The 27,161-nt window shown below is 37.1% G+C and overlaps 1 protein-coding gene across 1 annotated transcript in view; it reads right to left on the bottom strand.

Annotated features, from left to right (window-relative positions):
- The window catches only part of MMS22L (MMS22 like, DNA repair protein), an 88,527-nt gene that overhangs the window by 43,874 nt on the left and 17,492 nt on the right, over positions 1–27,161 (bottom strand). Inside the window, exons 10-14 of the mRNA XM_054629919.2 lie at positions 26,504–26,683; positions 21,020–21,082; positions 15,599–15,718; positions 14,959–15,179; positions 12,021–12,530 (exon numbers count right to left, since the gene is read on the bottom strand). Coding sequence (XP_054485894.2) covers positions 12,021–12,530; positions 14,959–15,179; positions 15,599–15,718; positions 21,020–21,082; positions 26,504–26,683 — 1,094 coding nt within the window. The remainder of the gene's footprint in view (positions 1–12,020; positions 12,531–14,958; positions 15,180–15,598; positions 15,719–21,019; positions 21,083–26,503; positions 26,684–27,161) is intronic.

Below are 27,161 nucleotides of genomic sequence, written 5' to 3'. Positions count from 1 at the left end.
ATATGCTGGAGGATGTCATAGGCAGCTGGCAAAGATGAACAAAAGGTATTTGCACCTATCATCTACAGATGTGTAAGAAACTCACCACACATCTCTTCCTCAATCACTTAGAAACCATCTGATGTGCTAGTTAATGATTCCCCTCTCTCCACTTCATTCTTCAGACATAAAGGGGTCCCATTTAACATAATCACTTAATAACAGCAAAGTGATGGGTATCAGAACTCTAATTCTTCTAATATTTGCAAAATCCAGCTCTTTGTAATAATAATAACACCATGATAGCAAACTGTAAAACTGTGTAATTATACTTTAATTGTATTGTGAGGCATGCATTAATCACAAAGTTTAAGTACCAAGGATGGAATTATAATAATTCTGTAAAACAAATTTAAGCTAGCTAAGTAGGTCAGAACCACTAGCATGCAACAGGAGACCTCTGGGAATTTATCAGTTAATGGCTATTTATGTGCAAATGAGTGCCCTCCAACCCTCCCAAATCCTGTGTAGCTGAAGGGTATTTCTGTTAACCAGGAGCATGCTTAACTGCTGAGGCATAAATTAAACCATTTATTGGAATGATTTTAATTCTTCTCTCCCCCCACCCACTCTTACTACTCCCCTCCACCCTCACTAGTAGCACAATTTACAGTATTAATTTACACGGAGATAGGACTGCTGAAGAGTTTTCAGAAATTACTCAGTTTCAAGAAAGAGCAGGAAAAAGAGAACGGGGAAAAAAAAAGAGTGAGAGACAAACTTTTAGTAAGAGACACTAGCAATGCTACACTTAATCTTCAAGTCTTGGCAGGTTGAGCTATTAGAGATTCCAGAGGTTCAGTATCACAGAAGTGCAGTGCACTTTCATAATGAACTTCAATGAAATGAAATTCTGTTTTACATCCTCACAGAATCATAGAACCTTTTAGGTTGGAAAGACCTTTAAGATCATCAAGTCCAAACATTAACTCAGCACTGCCAAGTCCACCAGTAAACCATTTCCCCAAGTGCCACATCTCCTTTTTCTAAATACCTCCTGGGCAGCCTGTTCCAGTGCTTGACAACCCTTTCAATGAAGAACTTTTTCTTAATACCCAATCAAAACTTTCCCTGGTGCAACTTGATGCCATTTTCTTATCTCACATTCTAAATTTGGAGAAGACAAAGAAGCTCAAGGGGGACTGCATCCACTGTATTTTCTGTCGTAACATCCAGACTGTACACATATCAAAGGTTTTCTTTCAGGAAATAAAACAACAAAAATTTCTTGGCTGCAAGAAAAGAACACCTTCAATTTTTGAGTTTGACTTGGAAAAAGATAGTCATTTTTCATGTCTTGGGAAAATAGATACCTTTACAAACTACTCGGAATCAAGATGTATTGAATTTTCACTGTGATGTGAAATGGGGATGATTTACAGACAATATAAATGATTTCTCAACACTTATAATCATAGCAGTAATTCAGTACAGCAAGGCAAGATAATGTAAGCATAACTTCAAGATTCACTTTTAGGCTTATAATTTCTTATGCTTGGGGTTTCTTTCTTTTCCTAAGTGCGTGCACACATACTTGCAAAGCCTAGGGTCTCAGGACAATAAAACAGCAAAAATCTGATTATCCTAGCATCAATTAACCACAGCTCCCTGTTACCCTAAACAGGGTCACATCTCCCCAGTGCCTAATAATTATATTGTAAAATCCCTTGATTGTCTGAATATATTCACTCTCCCCTATGATGTTTGGATGATCATGGTTGTGTTACAGTTAATTATTAGATAAGACATGATTGCAGTACATGTTTCTGACGTCATCTTTGCACCCAATACAGAAGTCCACATAAATGTAACACACTGGACAAATACACACAGTTTTTCCTCAGCAATTCAAGCTATTGTAGAATATCCCTTCAATATAAATAGGTGCAGTGTGAATCAGAGAAATTCCCTGGGAGCAAATCTTTAGCATCTAAAATATTTTTAATTGGGAGACATGTGGAACACTTACTGAAGTATTTCCAAAGGCACATCTCCAATAGCTAAACAATATATTCATGTCCAGAAAAACAAAAGAATAACAATGAAAATACAGGTTTATTCTTATGGCTGACTTTTTCTAAGGAAAACAAGACTGCAAAAAGCAGTAGAAGGAAACCTCATTGTCCTGGCAAGCACATCTGTACTTGCCTGTTCTTCCCTTCTCCTGCCCCTCAGTGAAGGTTGACACATCCCTGGCAGCAGGATGCTCCTGCTGTGTGCATAATGGCTGCTGTGGCTGCCTGTGCAGCCCCTTCATTACCACAGAGAGAGCCAGGAGCTTTCTGCCTCTTAACACAGATTTGCAAGCATGCACATTAAACCAGACACTTCATACAACTCTTTGATAACAGCCAGAAATTAACGAATGAACAGAACTATCTGACCAAAAATAAGTTCATGCCTGTATTTTCAGAAGCATTAGCACATGTGCATTATCAGAGCCTGTGACAAGCCCATGGTTACCTCCCCTTCCCCACAGTGAGGGGCTGCAGCCTGGATCATGTCTGTACCTTACAGTCATTGGCAGGGGCTCAGTATTGCCCTCAGGCTTTAATTAACCCTAATTAGAGATAAACAGGGCCTTCTGGTTGTGAAAGAAGGACTAGACAGCACCTTCAGCTTATCAGACAACTATGTAAACCACAAACTGCTTTTACCTTTCTCTACTTGCTCGTCCCAAAACAAGAAATGTTAGAAGAGGTCCCCACAAGATCCTGAGATGAGGCACAATAAACATGTTGCAGAGCATGCCTTGCTCTTCCCAGTTTGTTTAGGGAGGATATATATGGTGGCCTACTATTTTGGGCTCATTTCCCATTAAACACATTTTCACTGTCCCTGTTTTAGTGCCACTGTAAAGAAAGCTGGAGCATTTAGCCACAGGCAATTAGTGACACTTGGACTTGCTCCAAGCCAAATAGAACATGGCAATGCACATCTACATGCCCTGTATCAATGCCTAAAAAAGCATTTGCAAAGTGATTTTCTAGACAGATTTCAAAACTTAAACACAAAACCATTAAAAACCCATCACATTTTTCAGCAGGGCCACTGTTCAATGCATACAGTAGAAGCCATCTTTACACTCCCACCCCAGAAATTCCAAGAACAAGTAGGCTACAGTAGCACTAAACAGGTTCAATTTTTCTCCTCCAACAGAACAGGGAAAACTTAAAAAGATCTAAAAAAAGAAAATAAATTAAGTTTGGTTCCATAAGACTCTCTTGAAGCCTGCAAGTGCTACATTTGCAGCCTACTCTAAATAACCACTTTAAACTTCTGTCCAAAATTAACCAATTCTGTCTTCAGTAGCATGAAGAACAGCAGAAAACCTGTAACATCCTTTTACATACTGACTGAGTTCAAGCATGTCTCCCCTCAACTCTTCCTAGCTGAAATCACTTCCAAACTTATACAAACTTCCTACTCTAGTCATTAATTTCTGTGACTCTCTCCGATTTTCAGTTTATTCATAAATATTTTGTAAAAATGACATACCCAGAACTGCATACAGAACAATGCAGCTAAAGACAGAATAAGCAGCTCTTCTCACCTGCAGGAGTTTTATTAACACACATCACAACAATATTTTTTTTCTTTTTTGTTTTTTCCTAAAGCAGAGTCACATTAGGTCCTGCTTTGTAATATCACACAGGCTGTGTGCATAAAAATGTCACTGTTAAAAGTTTGTCAGCCAATAGCTATCAGTCAAATTTGAGACTTTTTTGCAGATACTATGGTCTTAGAAACTCACATAAATAAACATCCTGTGAACAGAGGTGAAAGCATAAGTACCAGGTACACTTCACACTCCTTGCAAGATGCGAGGCAATCAATCCACTTCACAAACAATTCCAATTCACAAACAATTCCAACTTTTCTCCCTGCAGTAGGTGGCAGCCATGCTAGTGCAGGGACAATACTGACCTTGCAGGAATGTGTGCTGAGCAGGCAGGCAGCAAAGTCTACAAACAAGGGCAGAAATTGGGTAAGAGCAATGGCAGCTACCTCACTTCAACCAACCCCAGACATGGAGATCCCCGGTTTCTCTCACCTCCCCATACTTGGACAATATGGCTGCAAGTCAAGCATTCCATGTTCTATTTCCATGTGTTCTTCCTAATTTCAGTACTCAACCTTTCCTATTTCCTCTTGTTGATGGCAATTTATTTCAAAATATCAAAGTAATTTTAAATCCTAGCTTTGTTTTCCATTTGAACACAGAGAAATACCCTCTAATTTCTGACTACATACAAACTCAAATCCTAATTTTTTGCATCTAGTACAACTACTTGTGCTAAACAGGTCTTCATTTTCAGTGACCTGAACAAATGCCTTAAAATACTAATTATAATAATACTAAGATTACACAAGTAACACTGAAGCCTTACACTACCAATAATTTTTGTGAAAATTTTCTCTCTCATTCCCATAGTCACACCATTTTACAGAAAAATTGTTTGTACTTTTAAGGCTGCTGTTTTCTTTTTTTCTGCCTTTTTTTTTTGCTTAGAATACCCAGGAATGAGTACACTAGAAGTTGTTTACGTCCAAGAAGAAATTCAATCATAAGTAAAAGCATCCTAGGGGATGAAGAATCAAACAGCATATACCCAGAAAAACACTGAAGAGTAAATAGAAAACACAATGTATTGAGATTCATCCCTTCACTTGGTCATTGCTTTCAAGAAAATGCACCAAATTGTTTTTGCTGATTAGACAGTCCCAGAAGTTAATAGCAAGAGTTGATGCTGGTAGGTTACAGCTGTCAATAACAGAATCTGAAAAAAATTTGGAAAAAAAGGAAACAACTGCTATTTCTCATCATTGTAACCAGTTGTCCAATATGATGATGGTGGCGGGGAACCAAACCCAAAAGCTTGTTCTACTTAACCACTGAACTGAATCTTTCAGAACTGCACCAAGTGCTTCCATCTATGCTGTCCTGTCCAGCACCCAGCAGGTGCTTTCCTTACTTTTCATTTTCCTCCATTAAGACAAGTACATTTATCTGTTTGGTTAGCATAAGGATTCTCCTTGGAGCTGGTTCAGATTTTTTCCTCCACTTTAAAGGTCAACTTTCTTTAAAACACATAGGCACAAATTAATTCTCCTCTCCAGAGGTATCAGCTCCCATCTCAGGGGCTAGCAATGGAGAGAAGAGCACAAAGGGAAGTATTCTGGGTGAAGCAGAGCCAGATGTGTCTGGTTCAGCGCACATAATTGACTCTTCTAAACATTCTTGACACATCCAAGACAGGGGTTTGCCATTGTCCCAAAATGTACACTTGCTCTTTAATCAGTCAGGTTTCTGATTCTCTGCTGAGAGCCCAGGAACCCCGGGCACAGCTGGGCACAGCTGGGCACAGCCGGGCAGGCAGGGCGGCCGCCCGTGGCTGCTCCATCCTCCTGCGCAGGCTGGCAGTAGGAGGCAGCATCGGCTCTGCCAGCAGCGGCTCCGCTCCGCAAAGTACTTGGGAGCGGGCTTCATTCTTCTGTCATTATATAAGCAAGATGACACTGTTCTCTAATCCAGCCAAAGCTGATAAGTACCATCAACCTGTCACTTCCTACATTTCAAATTCTAACATTGCAGCATCAAAGAGTTTTTACATTTCGATTTCTTTTGCTGGCAGCGGTCGGTAGCCTCTCATTCTCCCACGGTGTTCTAATGCAGCATTTGCACACCGGGGTTACTCCCAGCCTGAATAGCAGGTCATCCCCTACTCACTGAGCTCATCTGCGGCCCATGTGCTAGGCAATTTAGATCCAATCAGCCCTTATTTAGCTCAAGAGTAATGAGCAGCATAGTGACACAGACTTAAGCCTGACCCTCAGGACACTGCTCATCAAGCAGTAAAACTGTGACAAAATCATTCATCTTCCACCCGCTGGCAAGAAATAATACTCGCACTCACTGTATTACTTTTTCAAGACATAGAAAAAAAAAAGGTCCTGAATTTTCATGATGTGAGACATTAATTTGCAGAAAGCTGAATTCCCTTAAACCCCCCTGTTGCTATGAGCTCACCAGGGGGAAATAGGCCTTAGGAGACTGAAATGGAATAAAGAAAATTGCTTCAGCTTTCTGTTCATTTTAAATAAGCCTTAAATCTGACATGAGATATCCTAAAGAGAGAAGAAATATAGATCTTGTAAGGTAACGAAGAAACAATCAAAATTAAGAGATTAGAAGGCTACTTGCATATAATGATTTTATTGGCAAAAATATTTCTTTTGTTTAACATCCACAACAACAACAAAAAAAAAAACCACTCCATATGAAAAGCCATTTTCACACCTCATGTGAAGAATAAAAGGATAACCGAAATGAAAGTTAATTTAGGGAAAATAGTTTCAGAAGTGAGACACTTCCATCAGAAAACAAATCTGTGCTTTATGTCCTTCAGGGAGCACATATTTCTCTAAACAACTGCAGGGTCCCAAGCAGCAGGTTCTCAGTACACCTGGATATGGTTTTACTCTTTTTAACATGGATTTACTCTTTCATAACAGAAGTCTTGTACTGTTGCCAGGTAGGCGACAGAAAGCTTATGTGGATTAATTTTTGGAAGATAAAATGGATACAATGGAACAAAAAAGTGTTTCCATCTGTAGCACAGGGGACTGAACTGTGTATCTTTATGATTCATGTCTGAGTACTAGACTTGAGTGAATTTCTTTAGCTTTGGGTGTCTACAAAGACTGACTTTTTTTTGGGTATCAACAATTAGAAGGTTTTTTGATAGCTTTTAATGCCTCAATTTGTTCCAAACTGATTCTAGAATAGAACAGTAGAATAGAATATTCTATTATAATACAATATTCTAATATAATACAAGAGATGTAAAATGACCATCTAGTCCAGCTGCCAAGTAATTTAGAGCTGATCAAGAGCTAAAGCAAATTATTAAAGGCATTGCCCAATTGCCTCCTAAACACTGACAGGCTTGGAGTAACAACCACTTATTTAGGTTTGTTCCAGTGCCTGACCACTCTCTCAGTAAAGAAATGCTTCCTAATGTCCGGTCTAAGCCCTCCCCTGGTGCACCTTTGAACCACAGCCACATGTCCTCATAGTGGAGGCACAGGAAGAAGAGCTCAGCACCTCCCTCTCCACTTCCCCTTCTCAGGAAGCTGTAGAGAGCAAGGGGGTCATGCCTCAGCCTCCTTTTCTCCAAACCAGACAAGCCCCAAAACCTCAGGCACTCCTCACAGGACATGCCTTCCAGCCTGGCTGCCCTCCTTCCAAGGGAGATGCTCTCTATTACATCCTAAACATCAATGTGAAATTAATGGTAATTGTTCAACTTTCACGTGTCCACCTATTGATTCAAGAAAATGGGCACTGAGAAGGGGAGGTGAAAATTCTTGCAAACCTGAACCAGTGACATATACAGGAACTTTCTAGATGCAAAGTATTTAGGGACACATTTCCAGTGCCTGCTGCTGTCCCATTTCATTTCTTTACACAGTAATACTCTCAGAGCAGAAGTGAAACAATCAAAACATACATTAGTTTTAGCTAGTCAGCTTTGAAGGTCAGAATACAAGGGACAAATTCGTAGAACATTATTTTAGTCTCCAATAAAAACCTGAAAAAAGACCTCAAATCCCTCAAAGTAAGAAGAAAGAAAATTCAGTGTTAATTACCAGAGCCACACCTTAAGGCAACAACTGTAGCTAAGAACACACACTATTTGCTCAGAAGGTGGTAACAGATTATTTTTAAGGATTTAGACACAGGAATCCTCCCAAAATGCTGCTATATTCTAAATCTCTGCTTGCTTCTCATGCATTAGAGCATTTAGAGATTAGATTTTCATTACACTCACTTTAACACCAGTTTTGTTAATGGAATACCTGAACTTCAAAAATAACCAGGAGAAATACTTTAGCAGATGGTTTAAGTTAGCATAGCAAGGCATGCTTGCTCCCCAAGCATAGGATATTTGCTGCAAAGTGGAAAAGGAAGGATTTATTTCCTTTATTTCACACAGGTGAACAAAGTTCACAGCAACTTCTAGTGGTCATTCATTAAGAGTGGGAGTTCTTATAGCTAAGCTAACATCTTCTAACTCTCACTTCAGTGCCTCAGTCACAGAGTTGCCTTCACTGCTTATCAGGACATCACAGCTGGCAGCTCTAAATATCCTCACAGGATGGGAGAGGTAAGTGAAGACTCATGATCTTCCAAACTCTTCTGAATACAGTTTTCAGAAGCTCAACATCAGAAAAAAGATTTTACAAAGACTAACACTATAACCCCTGAGGGGGAAGAAAAGAAGGAGGGTGGACCTTTCTATTCTCCTCCTGAGCTTATCTACTGACTTACACAGTAACAGAGAGGGGGAGAGATGCTTCTGTTGGTCTCAAAAAAGCTTCCCACAGGCTGTTTTGATGGCAAGTATAACTCAAAAAAAATTACAAATGACTGTACATTTCCATAGCAAAGATATACTGGATAATCCATTCCTATTGTGGTTTCTCTCACAACCTCAAGGCTAAACACACTCAAACAGATAGGAACATTCAGTTCTCCTATTACCCATGGCCCAATTATTAATGTAACTTTCTACTAGAGACAGTTTACTTGGGCAATATTGCTGTAAGAGCTTATAAAATTTATACATTGAAATTTTCAAACATTAGCAAAAAAGTATAAATGGGCACAAATACAGTATTCAAAGTAAAATTACTACTTATTATGGTATTAGGTTAGTGATACTTCTCATTTCTCCTGCAGGAATCAGAACCAAGTCTCCCTGCAACTAGGCAAAGATGTTTGGAGCACAGCAGGGTATCTACTCACATTTTATAGTCTGTAACTCTGTGCTAACACCCAACAAAACCCAAATGCCAGGATGACAATAATAAGAGAAAGCTCATGTCAAAGCAATACCCCATTACAATACAAGACATTTTAGCATGTTTCAAACACTTCTTTTAAGTATAACATATTGCAGTGCCAGCACCTACAGCCAATTTCTCTGAGCCTTGTATCCATTTTTACAGCAAGTTCTGTCAAATCTATTTAATGCCTGTATTTTTATTAACCTAGGGCTTCTTCTTGTGCCATGAGGCACTGAGATGACAGATAGTGCTAGAGATTTGGAACAAATGAAAGCACACATGGGCAAACATCCCGCATTTACCTTTCAGTAAACACAAAGAAAATAAAACCAAAACAAAACAATAAGGATTTTAAACCATTGTCTAAAAACAGGGGGAAAAAAGCTTACGTCTGAGCTAGAAGCAGAATAAGTAAACATAGGAAGGAAACATTTCATGTTTTGTTTAGGGGAGTTTCTTGATTATTTACTGTTTATTTTATATGCTTTTTAAAAGGAGACTGTATTAAAACACAAATCTTACACTTCACAGTGAATCTTACTATGAAGATCAAATACTTGCAAGTGCCAGCAAGTAACATTTGTTCCAATTACCCACTCACCATGTATCAAAAACTGATAAAAATGAATTCTCCTGCTAAGACATAGTTCTATCTAAATATATGGATCACAAAATAATCAAAATGATAACAGTCAATTAAAAAATTTGATAAAGAAACCTTATTTAAAATAGTCTAACCATAGGTAAATATAACAATCAAAAGCTACCTGTACTTTTCTAGAAGACAAGAATAATACAAGAAAAAGCTGGAAAGGATTATTTTAAAACACTGTGGTGTAAAAATAGTGAAGGTGGAGGTCTCTTTTCAGATGTCTTTTAAGAAAAAAGAAAGAAAGAAAACAAGTGCACTTTCAAATCCTTGTATGCCAAGTTTTAGCCCAGAGCAAGTTTTCACTGCTATGTTACAAACCCTTGAAAATAAAGGTTTATAATGGAAATGCTGACAGACCCTTAACCACAGCAGCATGAATAGCTATAATTAAAGAAGAGCTTTTGGCTACACCTCACTCTGACAATGAAAGACTAGAATTTTCACAGTATCCTCAAATAAAAACAACTGGGAAACCTGGAATGAGATTCCAGCAATCCAACAAGATATGTTAAAGGGGACTGCTAAAACTATTTGACATTTAAAGCTTTAAATATTGAGGCACTTAGTTAACACAACCAAGTCAGTATTTTCATAATGCTACTTAATCAGCAATAAAGAATGCTCCTGTGAGCCATCATCTGGGGTTAACAGAAAGTAACATATGAAGTTATTATTTCCTAACAGCCTAGAGGGAGCTGCTTGTCTCTTTAATCAGTGATCTCACTTCCTTCCTACCTGCAAATTCCCTGTCATACAGTTATAAAATTATTAAGAGTGGAGTGTACAGAAAAATTATATTTATGAAAGGTCTACTATCTTACACAAGCCTGGATTTTAAAAACAAGCATTTAATCTTTTTCTGAGTTTGAAAACAGACCAGGTCTAATCAGTCTGGTCAATTCAGTAACCATAAATTTTAGAATCTGGTTAGCACAAAGTCATCCATATCTTCTGAACCAAAAAAATGGTTTTAGTGTTATTTTATTTGCATGGCAACAGAGGATTGACTGATTGACTTCAGTGAGTCTGTCAAAGCAGAAAAATCACTAACATTTTCCTTTTCCATACAACCTGAAGATCAAAATGTTTCCTAAGTGTTAAGGAATTTAATTCCTCTGAAGATAGGATAAAACAGGCTGGTAGCAGTAACCAAATGTATAAATAAAGAAACTGAAATAACTGTTAAAAGCAAGGTTCTAAAAATCTCTGTCATACCAATTACTATTTGAGCATGTTGGTAATTCAAATATTTCAGCAGAACTACTTTTTGCAAAAAAAGGTACTAATACTGTCCTGTACCTTGTCTGTGATGACCTGAGAAGTCTAGATTGAACTTCCATGCCCTCTTCTCTGTGTTACAAGAGGGCCACATAAGCTCCAGTCCTGGAAAGCTTAAAAATAATGCCAAGTTATAAAAATAGGCAATTTTTTCACCAGTCTGAAATTTCTCCCTATTTCATCTTTAAAAACAACACAACAAATGCTGTCTATTAGCTAATAGAGAAAATGTCAAAGTATTTTTGAAGTCTCCAATTTATTCCAGGAAATACATTCAGTTGAACTGAAATAATAAATAATAAATCAACTAAACTTAGTTTTGTGCTTCATCTTTTTTCAAAAGACTGCCTGAAAAACAGTTGTCTTTGGATCTATAAGCTATTGACAGCTGCAGTCAAACTACTAGACAATAACAAAGAACCTACTTAAAGTGAGATCTTGCATATGGGCCTCAGAATTCCTATTATGTACTCTTCCACAGCTCTTTACACATATTTCAGTCTTGCACATTTGAAGTAATGGCAGATCAATAGCTACCTCTTAATATCTTATGAAAAAAAAAACAGTTTGGGCTTCAAACTGGAGGACTGCTTCTCAAAGGCATCAGTAGAGAAAAAAATATGCTTATTGAAGGGCACTGTGGATGTTGAAAAATGAACTAGTACATCAAAGCAAAATTGCTTGAAAGTGGCAAAATATGATTTCCTTCTTTCCTATCGAACCCCAGACAAGTATTTAAATCTCCATAACTGTAGAATTTGAATGCAACCTTGGTAAAAGAGAAAAAAATAGAATGAAAAGTCCAAAAACCAGAATACATTCAATGAAGAAAAAAAAAGCAAAAAAACCAACACCCCTCCAATTAATGGAATTAACAGAGACAATAATTTCCAAGTTTCCTGTACCAAAGATGATATTTTCTGGAATAGAAGCAACTGGATGACTATCTAAGGAGACACTAATTCATAACAAAACATCAGGATGTCAAATCTAATCTCCTGAAATAATAAGGAAACATTTCAAAGATTCTGTATGCACTGAAGTATTGGTGAATTTTGAAATTTAACGTATCATTCATAGCCCTTCAGAGATTTCTCTTTCCATTTACTCAATTTTGGTAAAAAAATTATTAGGAACTACAGTTTAACCCTAAAAACAAAATGTTAGTCTAAATCCACAATTTAACTAAATAACTTACCGAAGTCTGGCTAGAACAACCTGAAGAAAATTCAGCACCATGCTCAGCTCAGCTCCTCGACATGCAGGCAGCAGCATAGTAAAGCCATCATTTAGCAACTTTTCCTCAGAAAGGCTTAAGTAGCAGCTGGTCTCAAACACTTCCTGGACCCCATCAATGTAGGTTGATAGCAGAGTCCAGAGATTTTGTCTCTGTGTGTAGTCATTTTTGGTCACTAAAAACTCCTTTGCCCTCTCACGGAAAGCATTTGAGACTTTCTCGGCCAGGGCACTAATGTCCATATTCTTCTCAACATAAATTAAAAGGAAAGCAAAATGCCCTCTCCAGATGAGAGCTCTCCGAGCCGTGGTGATGGAGGATGGAGTCAGGAAATCCAAAAGATCCAGCACCCTACTCACAATATCTTCTGTCTCCACAATAATTGCCAGCACGAGGAACAGGCTAAAAAAGTTCTGCAGCCCCACCTCTGTCAGCTCCTGCATTCTCTTCCGATGGAACTTGGAATAAATTCTACATTAGAAAAACAAAAAAAAAACCCAGGAAAGAGAAAGTTTCTTAAAGTATGCAATTTTCTATCTTCTTGAGTGACTAAAATTGTATTTTCATGCTTTTAGTTTATGGTTACCCTCTTTCAGTAACCCTTAAATTTTAAATACTCTTTATTTCTTATTACTCTCGTGATTACTGGAACAAACATGCTCTTTCAGTTTCTGCTTTTGATTTAAAGAACACATTGTTTCCATTTGGAGGTGCAGCCTAGCCCTTCCCCCTTATCTAACCTGTAGTACCAAGCTGAGCACAATGTTACTACTACTACTTCTCTCTCTGATGGATGTCCTCCCCTATATACCTTCAAATCAATCAAGTTTAGCCCATGAGGGCTCCTAGGAAAGGGAGCTGTCAAGTGGCATCTCTTTGCAGCAGCAAACCATTCCTGTACACCAACTTCTTTTCTGGAAACTTCTTCATTTCCACCCTGAAATCAGCTACTGGTTTCTGCTATTATGTTATAGTGCTGCAGCTGCAGTGATCAAAGTCTCACCTACCAAACCAGCACTGCAGTAAAAGGAAGATTTCTGCTGGAAAATTCCTTTTCTCCACAGTGCTTTGCCACAGCCTGTATCAACTTGTACTGCTCACCTATGGTATGGACAGGTTTGAAAGAAAACAGAGAAACTGAGGCATTTGGGAGAGAAATGTCTCTCCAGGTACGAAGATATTAGGAAACTTTATCTGCATTGCTTATAGGACAATGCTCAAGTCATACACAGCTGATGGTGACAAGCACTGCAACTTTGAAACTTTAAAGTGGTTGCCAAGAAGAAAAAAGCTTATACAAAGAGATCTTTTCTGGGACCTTTGCTTGGATGTGAACTTTAATTTAAAAATCACCATTCCTACAGCAGAGGAGTAAGATGATAATGGAATAACTTTTTGATTATTATGTTTAAAACTTTGGGTATATCCTTCACCTTTAATTTAAAATAAGTTCCACCTACAGTAGTTAAACATCCAGAAATGCTGTTTTCCTATTCTGTCACCTGGAAAATAGTTGGAAGTTGAGGTTATCAAATCTAGCCACCAAAAATTACAGCAAATCCAATTAATGTTGTTTAGTAGTAAATTACTACTGACAGGCATTTATGTTTTTCATGCATCAATTAATGCTTGGTTAGCTACTGAAAACAGAGTTCATCCCAAAATCATAGCTGTAGGCTGTTAAATTTTGCTACTTGTGTAATTGATTTTTTCAAGGTAGAAATGAAGAAAACTGGTTCAGCAGACTGATGCACTGTGTGTTCTATGTTATTACTCCCCCTCTTAAATTAGGGAAAGTAACAAGCTATAAGAGCACAAAATTGTAAGTATAATTTTATTTTAGTATGAACAGAGTAGGCTAATTAAAATTTAAAAAAAAAGCAAGACACTGATACAGAATCCAACAACATATTTGTTTCTACGTAGTTGCAATGATTCATAAAGCCAAACTTTAGTGACTATAACAATTTCTGAAGTGTACATAGACATTAGGCATACTGCTCTTTTCTGATAGCCAAGATAACCCTTCTTTTCTGGAAGAAAAACACTACAACTTTGTGAGGTGTGTATATATGTGGGCATTTTTTAATGCTTATTACTTGTGAACATGAAGATCTTACTAATGCTTAATAAAGTTTTAATTAATTATATTAATATTTAACAAAATCTTTTCAAAAACTCAAAAGCCTAAACCAGAACTATATCTGTTTTCTCTATCTAATGAAAAAAAATTTAACAAGTCTGTACTAATCATTACAACTGCTATCTCATTACTATAAGAAAAGTCTTACTTTTTTACTAAGTAGTTACTTACTTTTGTACTAAGATTAGTACACATCTAAAACATCAAGGGTTTCATTTAGAGCATATATATTTTATGTTTTTTTTTTATATCATGACTGACTGTACTTAATTAGTATGTTCCACAATTAAGTGAAATATTAAAATCCTTACAAAAATATTATGAGAAATTTAGAAAACCACTGAAAAGAAAATATTTAAATGAAAATGCAGGTCTAGCAAGTGTCAGTCTGCATGTTCTTGAACAACACATGGCTTACATGCAGCTCAAACACAATTTCTCTGCTTTAATTACATTATCTGTCTGGCAACTGGGTTGTACCACTGCACTGGTTGCCAGTCTACCAAATTCCTGGCCTGTGGGACGAGGAATCATCCCACTCTGTGGATGCCAAGGTAATTCTTGGACCCAGTTACAGCCTCAGCTGGCAACAGAAACTTCAGGAAACAACTGCTTCTTCAAACTATGAGTCACCCTGGATCCCTCACCCCCTTCATTTTGTCATGAGCAGAGTGCCCTCTGCTTCACATGTGGCTGGAAGGGCCCCTAACCCACTACACTTGTTACAAAGTGAGACAAACTAAATAGCATCCATACCGTCCTTTAATTTGTTTCCAAGGATGCACACCATTGTTTTCTTCTTTCATAATCCGTGCCAAGATGCTGAGGAAAATGAAGTAACTGTTGCTGGAGTTGTACAGAGAAGAGACCTGCTGTTCACAGCAGCAGCGTTTCACCAACTCAAGCATTGACAAAGAAGTCTTACTAATATTTGCCAGATCCTTCAGACCAAGCCAAGGAACAGTAAAGCAGCTGTTCTAAAGGAAAAGATGAAAACAGAAAATATTATAAATAACAATAAATGCCAATATTACAAAGGTAGTAAAATGCACTCCTTCACAGGAACAAAAGGATATATACCTACCATGGCTAAAACAAAAATGCATTGTAACTGTGTGCAAAGTATTTTAACAAGATCTTAAACTGTGTAGTCCTGATGAAAAATAGGACTTAAAATATATTACCATATTGTATAATTTCATAATGTAATGGACCATAACAAATTTGCACATGATTTCATTACACAAACATAGCAAATTTAAGGATACTGTCATTGATTAGGTAGTTTTACACAAGTATAGCAATCAAGCTTGGCTACAGGAAAATCAGAATTAATCTGCAAAAATCAAGGACTGCCTACATGCAATTCTACATTTTTATATATTCATCTACTTACCAGATTCTTGCTGTAATAATCCCAGAGTATGGTGACAACAGATAGGTTCAAATCCCAGAAACTACACAGAGTCAAACAGCACTGAAGGTGCATTCGTAGGTGTTCCTCCAACACACCAGCCTTAAACAGGAGGTAACAAATGAGTTGTAGGATACATAAAACCAGTACTACCAGACTAATCAAAGTAATTTCTTAATATAAAATATATTTTTAATTATATACTGTTGAGTAAATGTGTCTTCTAATGCAAGCAATGAACTTGAAGTTAAAAGCTGACAACTGCACCCCGCAAACCAGCCAATGCTGGTTCATCCCATAATCATAGAATCACAGAATCATTTAGGCTGGAAAAGACTTCTGAAAAGGTTCATAGGACAATTTGAACACAGTGAAGCATTCAGATAGCAATTGTGGGATAATGAAAGTGGAGTTATTCTCATCCAGCTTTTGGTAACAAAACAGAACTTTCATGGGAGGTAGGATATTAAGAGCTTCATGTTCTGAAATAAAACCATGTGTTTAACTCAGCCTATTTTAGGCATCTACTTTAGGGTGATAATTCCCCTAAGGGCTTTATTGTCTCCAGTGCCTGCAAAAGTGGTTTAATGGACCAACCTGTGTGCAGTTGTCTTAAGAGTAGACTTTTACATGTGTGAGTCAGTCTAACACCTCCACCCCATGGCAGGGGTGTGGGAAGTAGATGATCTTTAAGGTCCTTTCCAAACCAAACCTTTACATGATTCTATGATTTACTCACAGTGCTACTTCTTATGACTTATTATGTCTTGAGTGGTTCTTTTCCTGTCTTCAATGCCACACAAATGAGTCTAACTCCTTAACTTGTCTCTACCTGGCTATGCATTCACATGGAAAACTTGACTTGCTACACTTTATCACAACACTGCAAACAAGTATACAATCACCTACAAGATCCTCTAACCATGTCTACCTTCTCTTCTCATGAACAATTAATGTAGGGCATATGGCTTCTAAAGTGGTAAAACAACTTGAAAATTGAAAAGACATTTTCAGTTGTCACAGAAAATTATATATTCAAGACATTACATGTAAGATACAAAACCCAATGAAATAGGAAAGTAACTTTCCAGTAAAGACTCATTAAAAATATCCAGAATAGTAATTCAAATGTAATAAAAATGACTACAAATGAAAGGTGATACTTCAGTATTTTTTTAATATATGACATAACTATTAATTGAACCGACTTGCCAAAAAAACCCCAATCTTGCACGAAAAACAAGGGACAGAACAGCTGCTCTTTTTTTAATGAATAAAAGCAAGAGTCTTGATGTAAAAGAAAAAATCCTACAGCTGAACATACCTATTTCTCTAGAGGGATCTACCCAGTTACAAGGTTGTAAAAAAACCAACCAACCAAAAATGAAACAAAAAAACCAAAACATAAACCATTTGAAAATTCCCAGAAAGGGAATGCTTAGTCTTGAAGTTGTATTTTGAATCTAGGGTTATGTTTAGGTTCTAATTGAACAAACAATGACTCCTTCAGTTAAATTAATTCAACAATAAACACAGCAGTTGAGCATCTTCAATTTGAATCGTTATTTATCTGTCCAACTATAGTTTTAGAACAGTTTCCAAAACCATGATAGCACTGAAGGCTTTATCTCAAATTTAATATAAAAGAGTATCCAGACTTCAAATATCCCTGGGATTAATGGATTCTCTCATTGCTCTTTTGCTTAAAATGGTCTCTTGCACTGCTGGAAATACTATCAGCACTCTTGAGGTAGTCAGCTTTTAATTTATCACAGAAGGGAGGAACACCTGATACTATCAAAATGATAGTACTATCTAAACATAACATTTTTCTCTTATGACCTCCTACTGTAGTAACAAAATTGGTTTTCCTAGAAACCCAAGAAATACTTCTCTATCTCTCTTTAGGCAGAATTAAACAAAAAATACAGTGAAAGTATAACAAAATTGAGGCAGAAATGAAACAGCACAAAGCATTTATTTTCTAAAATGAGAAGTCTAATAAGACAGACTGCTATTAGTTCTTGCAAACTAAAAAGCTTTTGATTCTCACAATAAAACTTCATAAACACAAATTCCTCTTATACTGACAACCCATAAATCTAGTCAGTTTGATGTTGCCTAGTAGACAAATACAATTATGATAATATTACTACTACAACAATTTTCATTTTGCAGTACAAAAAGAATTGTAAACCAGGTTTTTTTCTTCTTTAGGATGAGAATTCCAAATTACAAAAATGGTAGGAAACACCTCATACAACTAGTTTCCCCAAAAATGCTCTTTTTTTGTGATAGACCTGGGAGTTTTTTCACATGAGCAATTTTCTTCAACTCTTATCTACCTGGAATTTTAAGAGAGCAATTTGTGGCTGAAGAACTCAGCCATTGGTCAACTGTTTGAAGCTGAAAGGATATATCCAAGGCAGAAGCCCACTGCATTTGCCCAGGTATCCATGACTGCTCCTATCTTCTCACAGGGTGCTTTTGGGTCCCATCACTACTGATCCTGTAGGATGAACAGCACCTTCACATCTTTTCCTTGCTCAGCAGCAGGCTGACTGAATCTTAAAGGAGCTCCTGTCAGGAGCAGGGCATTATAGGGGCACCCCTCAACCACCTTCACCTGGACAGGCAGCACCATCTTCTGAAGGTCCTCATCACACCCAAAATGCAGCATATCCTGGATTACCATGCCTTAGGCTCTTGACTGCCTGCATGTGGACCACTAAACACAACAGTATTATTGAAACTACCAAAATGCTGCAGATTGAACACTGGTTAGGCATTTTTGTACTCCAATACTTAGCTGTCCTAAGGATGTTAAAGCTAACTCCAGCTTCTGCTGGTTCATGATGCTCTGGTACCCTCAGTGGCTGCAACAACACCTACTGAACCATCTTTTCACAGCATAGAATTTGAAGCTCACATGAAGAGACTTTAACAGTCATTGTTAGGAGATTATCAATTTACCTTACAAATGTATGTTCTGCACCTTTTTCAGATGCTTTTGAACACACAAAACTACACATACTTTATTTCTTCTTAATTTCCCCCCCCCCCCATTCAGTGTAAATTGCCATTCTTCTGAGCATGCACAGTCTACAAGCTATAGGGAAATTAGGGAGCAACAGGCACAAGATTATGAGGCTGATGAACATAATACTAAATATGGTTAGTTTTTAAGTTGCCATATACCTAAAAATGAAGTTGCCATATACCTAAAAATGAAGTTTTTCAACTCCTGCCCTCTCTAGCAAACAGGCAATTCGCACTATTATTTATTTTAATTTATTTCGCACAGCTATTGCTGTGCATCTTTAGTAGATAACAGGCTATATGCTGAAAAGGATGGCTCAGATAGGATTAACTAATAAAGTCATGCCAAGTGTTAATAGGCAGTATCATCAATTCTGTCCTGCTGTTCATTCAAAGAATACTATTATCAGTTTTGCTTTTTCCCCCTTTTCAATGCTCCGTTTCACTACTGACTTCTTGATATCTCATTGTGCTCCTCATTACTACATTTTCTGGACTCCAAAATACTTAAGAGATGCAAAAGGATAAGATAAAAGATAGGAGTGGCCACTTGAAGCTGACAGATCAACAGAGGAGATGGACATGTCTACTGGCAAAAGAATTTTCCTTCCTAGGCACTGTCAGGAAGGCTGCTGTGCAGGGATAGGGAGCAGGATGTGTGTTTTAATAAAGTACTCCATTCACTCGTGCATGCACATATAGGAATTAATGTTCCCCCAGGAGCACTTCCCTCGGGCAGCTAACTCCATAATGCAAGAAAAAATAATGAACAAATAAAAAAGGGAAATAAACTAGATGGCTCCTTAGATGGTTGGTAATAGTTACAACCACATCTTTAGCAAATGAGGATTTGTTTTAATTCCAACAGTGGTTGCCTTTGGAAATTAAAACACATATTTGCTTCATATTACTGTGTCATGACTGACTCAATATGCAAATCTTCTGAACTTGGCCACTTAGCTGCCTTTCTAAACTATCTACAGTTCAATACTTTTCTAACAAAAGCATTAAAACCCACATATTTTATGTATGTTCTGTTTCAAAGTAATCTTTATTCAAAATAATAAACACTCACAAGAAAAGGGGATTATTTTGACGAAAAGAACATTAACTACAAATATGTGTCTCAGGTTGCTGCCACACAGAAGATGCAAAGAGGAAGGTGGCTAATAAGCCACTCAGTTTTTATGCATCTTATCTAAATCTCCCCAATTTCTCTCACAGAATGGTAAGTGCATCCAATAAGTAATGTCATCACTTGGGGTTTTAATGTATATGCACAATTTGTATTTTCAGTCATATACTGTAAAATCATTCAAAAAGACTTAATCTTTTAAGCTGATAAAGTACAATTACATAGCCAAACATTAGAGTTTATGTTTAGAAATCTGAAAATTCATGCTATCATTTCAACTCTCATAAAAGCCACAAATATTTTCTTGTCAAATAGTTGTAAGAAGTATTGTTCCATATTCCAGCTTTAACTACAGTTGTTGCTACTCCATGAGCAAGAGTTTTATAATCTAAAAAACTGAAAGAACTGATTCCCTTTCTGCTTTCAAAAACAGAACTTTGCAGGATTTTTCTTAATTTCATATGCCAAATGAAAAAATAAACATGTTTATTCTTGTCTTAAACATACAGAAATAAAGGAATTATTTTTACAGGCATTGCTGATACAACATTTGCAATTTGTGCCATGCAACTTCAGAACAAATTTACAGAGCTACAATGTAACTTATTTTAAAAACTTGATGAACAGCATATTTAAAAGCATATTAAAAGGAGGTCAATTCTGACCTCTGGGCCATGAAGCATTGCATTAACAGTTCTGCAGAAAGAAAAATGATAAGGTATGAAATGAGTGCTCAGAAACTAGAACCTTATCAGTAAGAGTTTGATTCAAGCCTGTAAGACAAATTGCTCAGCAAGGCAAGTCACCTTCCCGCTGTGATGAGGATATAGCTGAATTTTCAATGCAACTGACTATCTCCTTCATCATGTCTCCTCAACTTGATATCCTTACATTCAGTATCTGATTTACATTTTCTAAGCATCCAGTTCTTATTCTGAATACATCTTGTCTAAGAAGCCATATACTACCCTTCCAGGATAATTATCTTTTTTCTTTATCTGACAATTTAGCATCAGGCACAAGCACTTTAAAGCAAGTGGAACTGCTAACAAGGAGGGAACTGTACACTGTCATAGTTTAGCTATGTCAAGGTTGTTCATTCACCAATGATAAAAACACTACAACTCCAAAAATACACTTGTTAGTTGGACTTTGTTTCATGCACTGTCTTTTCCTGAAAGCATCCCTGACACTTTCCTTGTTCATTATTCTTTCTTTTATGCACTTACTTGAGCATCAGTGGATTTTTTAAGCAGCTCCTCCACAAATTTCCAATTGGATTCCTTCTGTTTCTGAAAAATAATTATCAACATGAAATAGCATTTGTATCCCTTACAGGAAGCACTATGTAATAACACAAATGTAAGTAGACAAACTATTTCCAGATATATTTAATTTTATGACAGAATACAGTAGTCATCACCAAAAAGAGCTTTTCTGTTCTATGAACGTAATTGATATCTGTCCTAAAAATTAGCCCTCAGAAAGCTAATAAAAGTAAGAAGTATGCAACTTGAACCACTTTAGGTGACTCATCTGCAATCCCAACCTTCACTTTTAATGGAGATGCAAAAGAATCAGGCATTTGTTATTAGCCCAAGCAGAATGCCTTACAGTTTCTTTCTTTAATGTTCTGTAAAAAGGAAGCTATAAGGAGTAAGAAGGAAGAAAAGGTATAATCTCACAGTTTTTTGCTTTTTTCCTTTCCATCTATTTATGCAAAGCAGGAAAGAAAAGGGTAAAAGGCTTTGCAACTAAGGCCATTTTCTCAAGAGAAAAAAAAAAGCAACAAGGCCAATATACTTACATTTCTAGGAGATTCAACAATCATCTCTTACATACAGCCACATATATAGCCTCTGTAGATAAGTAGATGTGTGAACATAGTACTTCCATCATTGTCCTGCCTTACTTGTTCCCTCCACTACCACAGCTGTTCAGCCTTGTACATTATTCTGCAGATTGCTGTCCTTTAAACATCAGCTTAGAATTTACAATAAAAGAGCATTTTATGCTTTGGTAATTGAAATATAACTACTTTTCAGCAGCAACACCATTGTGCTCCATCATCCTCTGCTACTGATTAATGGTGTGGCTTGGTGACAGATTCACACAGAACTCCAGAAAGTACCAAAATAATTTAAAAATTAATTCTTTTAAAAAATGCACTAATACTCATCCAACTATATTTGACTACTTGGTGACTTTACATTTACACCACAAGAAAAAGAGAATACTGAACAGACAGACAGACAATGATAGCAAGTCACAGCCCATAGACTGTTTATGGAACAAATATAAATGAAAGGACAGATCTACAGAAAGTTACACTAAAGCTGAGATTTCATGATTCAGGAACTTGACCTGTATCAGTTAAGAAATTCCGACTGCTTCTTCCTCACTCTGAGCTCCTCTTTCTGCCCTCACAGTTACAGCACGCCACTGCTCAGTTATTCTGGTACTTCTGTTTGTACTTTTGTTCTACAAGCCAGAACAGTGAATCAACACAGAGCTTTAGGAGAGTAAGAAAGAATGAAAAAGGGAATAGGGCCTGACTTAGGTCACAGGAAATGGAGAGCAAAAATTGTGCCAGAACAGCAGAGGGCATATCATGCCTAGGGTGGTGAACAGGATTTAAGCTGTTACTGATGCCAAAGGCTCTGTATCATGAAACCAGAGCTAGCATCGTGTCAGGAGGACATTGCATCAACAGACAGTCAAGGAGTAAAGGCAGCACTTCAGTAACAGGTAAACCCAGGGTTAGGAACAATCAGCATTTCTGGACAAATCTGGCCATTATGTACATTCAATTTTTGACTGTGTTTTAGAGCCTGATGTTATGTGAATACCTACACACGGGCAACATCCTACTGCAGATTTCAAGGAAAGCTAAGGAACTGCTAAAAGACCAGTTTTGGCAGCAATAAGTAGCTATTAGAGTTATGCTAAACTCATATATGTCTATGAGAGGACTGACTGTTTGAATCAGCCTGCTTAGAACATGTTTTTAGCAGTTCCATAGACCAAGGACACATGTTTTATACAACAGGTGTTTACTGCCAAAGTTCCAGCTTGTCTGCAGTATGCAGATCACCTTACAAGATCTTGGAATAATCTAGGGCAAACTCCTGACACCAGCTGGGATTGATTACAAGAGTGCACCCAAGTTCAGTCCAAACTCAGGAAAGAAGGACACTAACCACCTGCTGCACTCTTTTTAGTTACAATTCTATCTATATTTTAACAGACTTGCTTCATTCAAATCCCAATAGATTTATATCCAAACAGTATTCCCTACTGCACTGGCAATATGGCACAGCACCTGTTTACCATTGTTTACAATCTGTCCCTGTCAAAACATACACAGAACCTATATCTTTGACTCCAAACCACATGTCTTAAAACATCCTCCCTCCACCCCAAGAGAGTCCTAGAAATCAACACAACCCAGAGACCTCACAGTGCATAGAAGTGCTGCTAAAACCAAAAACTTGAGCTGAGTTTGCAGGAAGAAACTTTTGCAAGGACTAACAGCTGAGTACCTGGAAAAGCCATATTAGGCTTCTTAGCTGGAAGTCCACGTTTGCATATCTTGCCACAGTCATTTCAGATTATTCTATTCAAAGGCAAGAATTCTTAGCCCCAAGTAACTCTGCCTATATTACCTTAGCCTACAGGATATTAAAATTGACCCCTGCAATGTTCAGAAGTGGCAAATTTTCTCATCAGGTCCCATCTGAGTTTTAAATATACAAATCCTACTTTTCAGAAGAGTGAAGTGGGACCTGGACTGGGGAATATGGAAAGAGACACGTACTGTACATCCCTCAGAACAGTCTCTAAGAAACCTGTCCAAAAGTTTCTAGTTTAAAAATGTGGTTTCATGTATGTGAAATATATATTCAATATATATGAATCATTGCATATTTGAAATCGTGTTTTATGAGCTAAAGGGGGAAAAAAATAAAAAGAAGCAAGTCTGAAACCTATTTGGAATTTTAAAAGCTTTCATAACAACCTTACAGCCATGCAGACCACATTAAAAAATTGAAAATCTTCCACAGATGACATAGGCTTAGAGGCAATTTTTGCTACAGAGCATATGAATAACCATCACTATGACACATCACACTCCCACCTCTGATCAGAGTTAATTAAAAGAAGGCATGTGTCACAAAGCCATTGCATCATATGTTTAATCAACAAAACAGGACAAAAGAGTCCTCATGTAATTGTACTGACTTCACAAATTCATATCACAGACTGTTTTACCTTATGATGTTCAAAAAATATTTTGAGGTTGCAATTCAAGGAGGGGAACAGGACCTGAAGGGATGGTTACCATCAACCTGTCTATGACAGATTATATTACTGTGGTGGGTGAAAAGGCCCTGATGTTACTGGTAAGATTTTTTTCGTATGAGAACAGGGATCCCTGGACAAACTCACAGTAACTCAGAAATGCAAAGCAGAGCTAACAGTTTGAACATAAAGACTACTGGAAACATCAAGAGAAGCATGCACAGGATGGTCTCATGATTTACAAATCAAGACTTGGAAATTCTCTTCTCCCAGGTGGGGTCTAAAGGAAAAGTATTATTTAATCTTGGGCAAGTCACTTCCTGTCACTGTGTCTCAGATTCCTATTTTAAAATAAGAACAACAGGAATCCTTTTTCCCATTCTACATTTTTTTTTGGCTTGTGTAAATAATACAGTGCCTGGGGCAAAAAAAAAAAATTCAGTCTCTCATGAGGCTAAATACAGAGTATCTATCAGAGTGAGATACAGGAAAAAAGCCCCAGTGATAAAAGTAATCAGTATCACTGTATTTGGATTAGGGCATTAAATATAAGAAAACCAGTATATATGTGTGCTTCACACAGATTTCTGTATTTCACCTGGGAATAACCTTTTATCACTTCCTAAATTCCACTAAGAAGCAGAAGTGTAGTAATGCTATCTTGCAAGGTCCCTCTATAATCCGCTCTGGACTGTGCCCCTCTCCCCCACCAGGCAGTAACATGCAAAACCAAGGGAAGCTTGGGACAACCTTCAGTGTAACAATCAGACCTGGTCTACAACTTTACACTGTATACATGTGCAAGAAGTTGCTTCACTTTGCCACATGATAACAAGCAGCCTGCCATGGCCTCCTAAAGGGTTTGTAAACTGGCAAACAGAAGCATAAGCATGCCACATTCCAGCAAACAGACACGGTCATGAGTTTTTCAGTGAAGTATTCAAGAACTGAATTAACACACCTTTGCTACATTTAAATTTTTTAAAATAAATTTGCAAATTAGAAAATCCAAGTAATTCTAAATTTTTTTTGAAAGTCTAATTTTACTTAGTATTGTAAGCATTCTCAAAATTTCAACACTTTTCTTTCATTTTCTATTTACAGACTTACTGCATTTAAAGACAAAGAAAGGGATTTTAAGTTATCAAAATTGCTCAACCTGCATTATCATTCTTCCCTCCTTACAGATTTGCAGTTCACAAACACATTTCCAGGTTTTAAACTCTCATCCTAAATCAGGAATGGAAATCACAGTACCAATTTTAACATAAAGAAGGTACAGCCTTTGCAGTTTAAATATGCATTGTTAAATTACAAATAGTTAAAGACAACTCGTAATAAAGGGCAATTAAGCCTAGTTTGTGGAAGATGCCACACAGTTTATGCTTGGAAAATTAGGAAATATGGGCAATGCAGCCAAAAGGTTAAAAAAGCCAGCATATTAAAAAACTCGAAAATCAAACAAAGAGACTTCCAACACCCCCCTCCCAAAAATAAAAGAAAAACCACAACAAAAAAAAAAACCCAAAAGAAACAGAAAAAAAGAGTAACAGTAACAGCATAAAAGAACAGAAGGAGAAATGACAGAAGATGGCATGACCGGAGTCCCCCTAGTGCAAAAAACACTGCTAGGGAAAAAAACCCAAGCAAAACACACTACACCAAAAACACCCCAAACCCCACAGTTTCTGGGTCCTCATCCACCTCATTGGCTTCTAACAAGCTTCCTCTATAGACAATTAAGAAAAATTGTCCACTTTTATACATCTCAAAATGGATTAATTGCCTCAGCATGTGCAAGTTTCCTAAACCAAAACTTGAATTCAAGTCATTAGACAGTGTCTATTAGTAGCATACCAACATAAAAAATGAAGCTGGATAGACAAATATATATATCTCTTATGATGTTATCGCTGTGATGCAAAGGTAATGCAATTAGAGAGATTTAAATTTATCCAGAGCAGAGCTATCACTTTAGAAAAATAAGTGGCATTAATAATTACACAGTCAGCATTTAAGGTTTATACTTCATAAACCACAAACTCATGTGCTCAATTCCTAAAACAACAAATCCAGTGATTTGTAAACCATAAATGCTACAGGCAGACAATCTTAAAACATATGCTACATCATTAAGTATATGTGCTACTGACTGGTTGGGATATTTCAAGTTTCCTTCACACAGTTCTCTACTGAATATTTGGTATGTAACATGAATATATCTGGGACTCCTGGAACATTTACTGACTTGTACAAAGTACATCTTATCACTTCCAACCTAAAACCAACTTTTTTAAAGAGTATGAAAATTCCTGCATTACAAAATGAATTGCTTTCTGTCAACAAAAATAACCAAAGAGATCAAAATCAATTATAGTAACTCTTAGATATTTAGAAAAAGGTATACCCACCTTTTCATCTAGATTCCCATTACGGTCAAACTGGTAGAGTGGTGCCAGATGACTCATCATCCACCAGCTAAAACTCAGTGGGTCTTTACATTGAACTGTGTCAAACCCAGACACACTTTCAGAAGTACTTGGCTGTTCAAAGATATTCTTTAGGGTTGTGTTCACCAAGCTCCAGAAACACTGTAGAAAATGCAAAAGGTAATTTGAACTGTCTTCAATAACAAAACCTACGTTAACAATTTTCTCTACAACACTGTCCTATTGATTAATTTGCTTTTACAGAGAACAAGCAAGATGACAGTCATTTAAAGAAAATAACAAAAAGCAGTTGTGAGTATTACCACAGAAAACTCAAGGCTACCTTAGAAAGTCCTCTCTCAAATGTCACTAGAAAGCATTGTGAAAGGACAAGCTTGGGTCACCAGTGCAATACTTCACAGGCAAAACTACAAGCTGATGGACTGATGACATGCAGATAGGATGGTGCCCCAACACCCACAAGAGAAAGATTAGAGTTCTTTAATGGAGAATTGTTATAACACAATTCTGAAAAACTTCTAATGCCAGACTGTCCTAACTAGGAGGAATACAGTAGGTGGTAGAGAATCAATCTGAAAGACAGCAGAGACTCCAGTTCCCTGTTTTGTCACAGTCTGTT

The sequence above is a fragment of the Agelaius phoeniceus genome, chromosome 3 (assembly GCF_051311805.1).
Source record: "Agelaius phoeniceus isolate bAgePho1 chromosome 3, bAgePho1.hap1, whole genome shotgun sequence".
Classification (NCBI taxonomy): Eukaryota; Metazoa; Chordata; class Aves; order Passeriformes; family Icteridae; genus Agelaius; species Agelaius phoeniceus.
The sequence above is the reverse complement of the archived record's forward strand: the minus strand, read 5'-3'. Positions and strand labels throughout refer to the sequence as shown.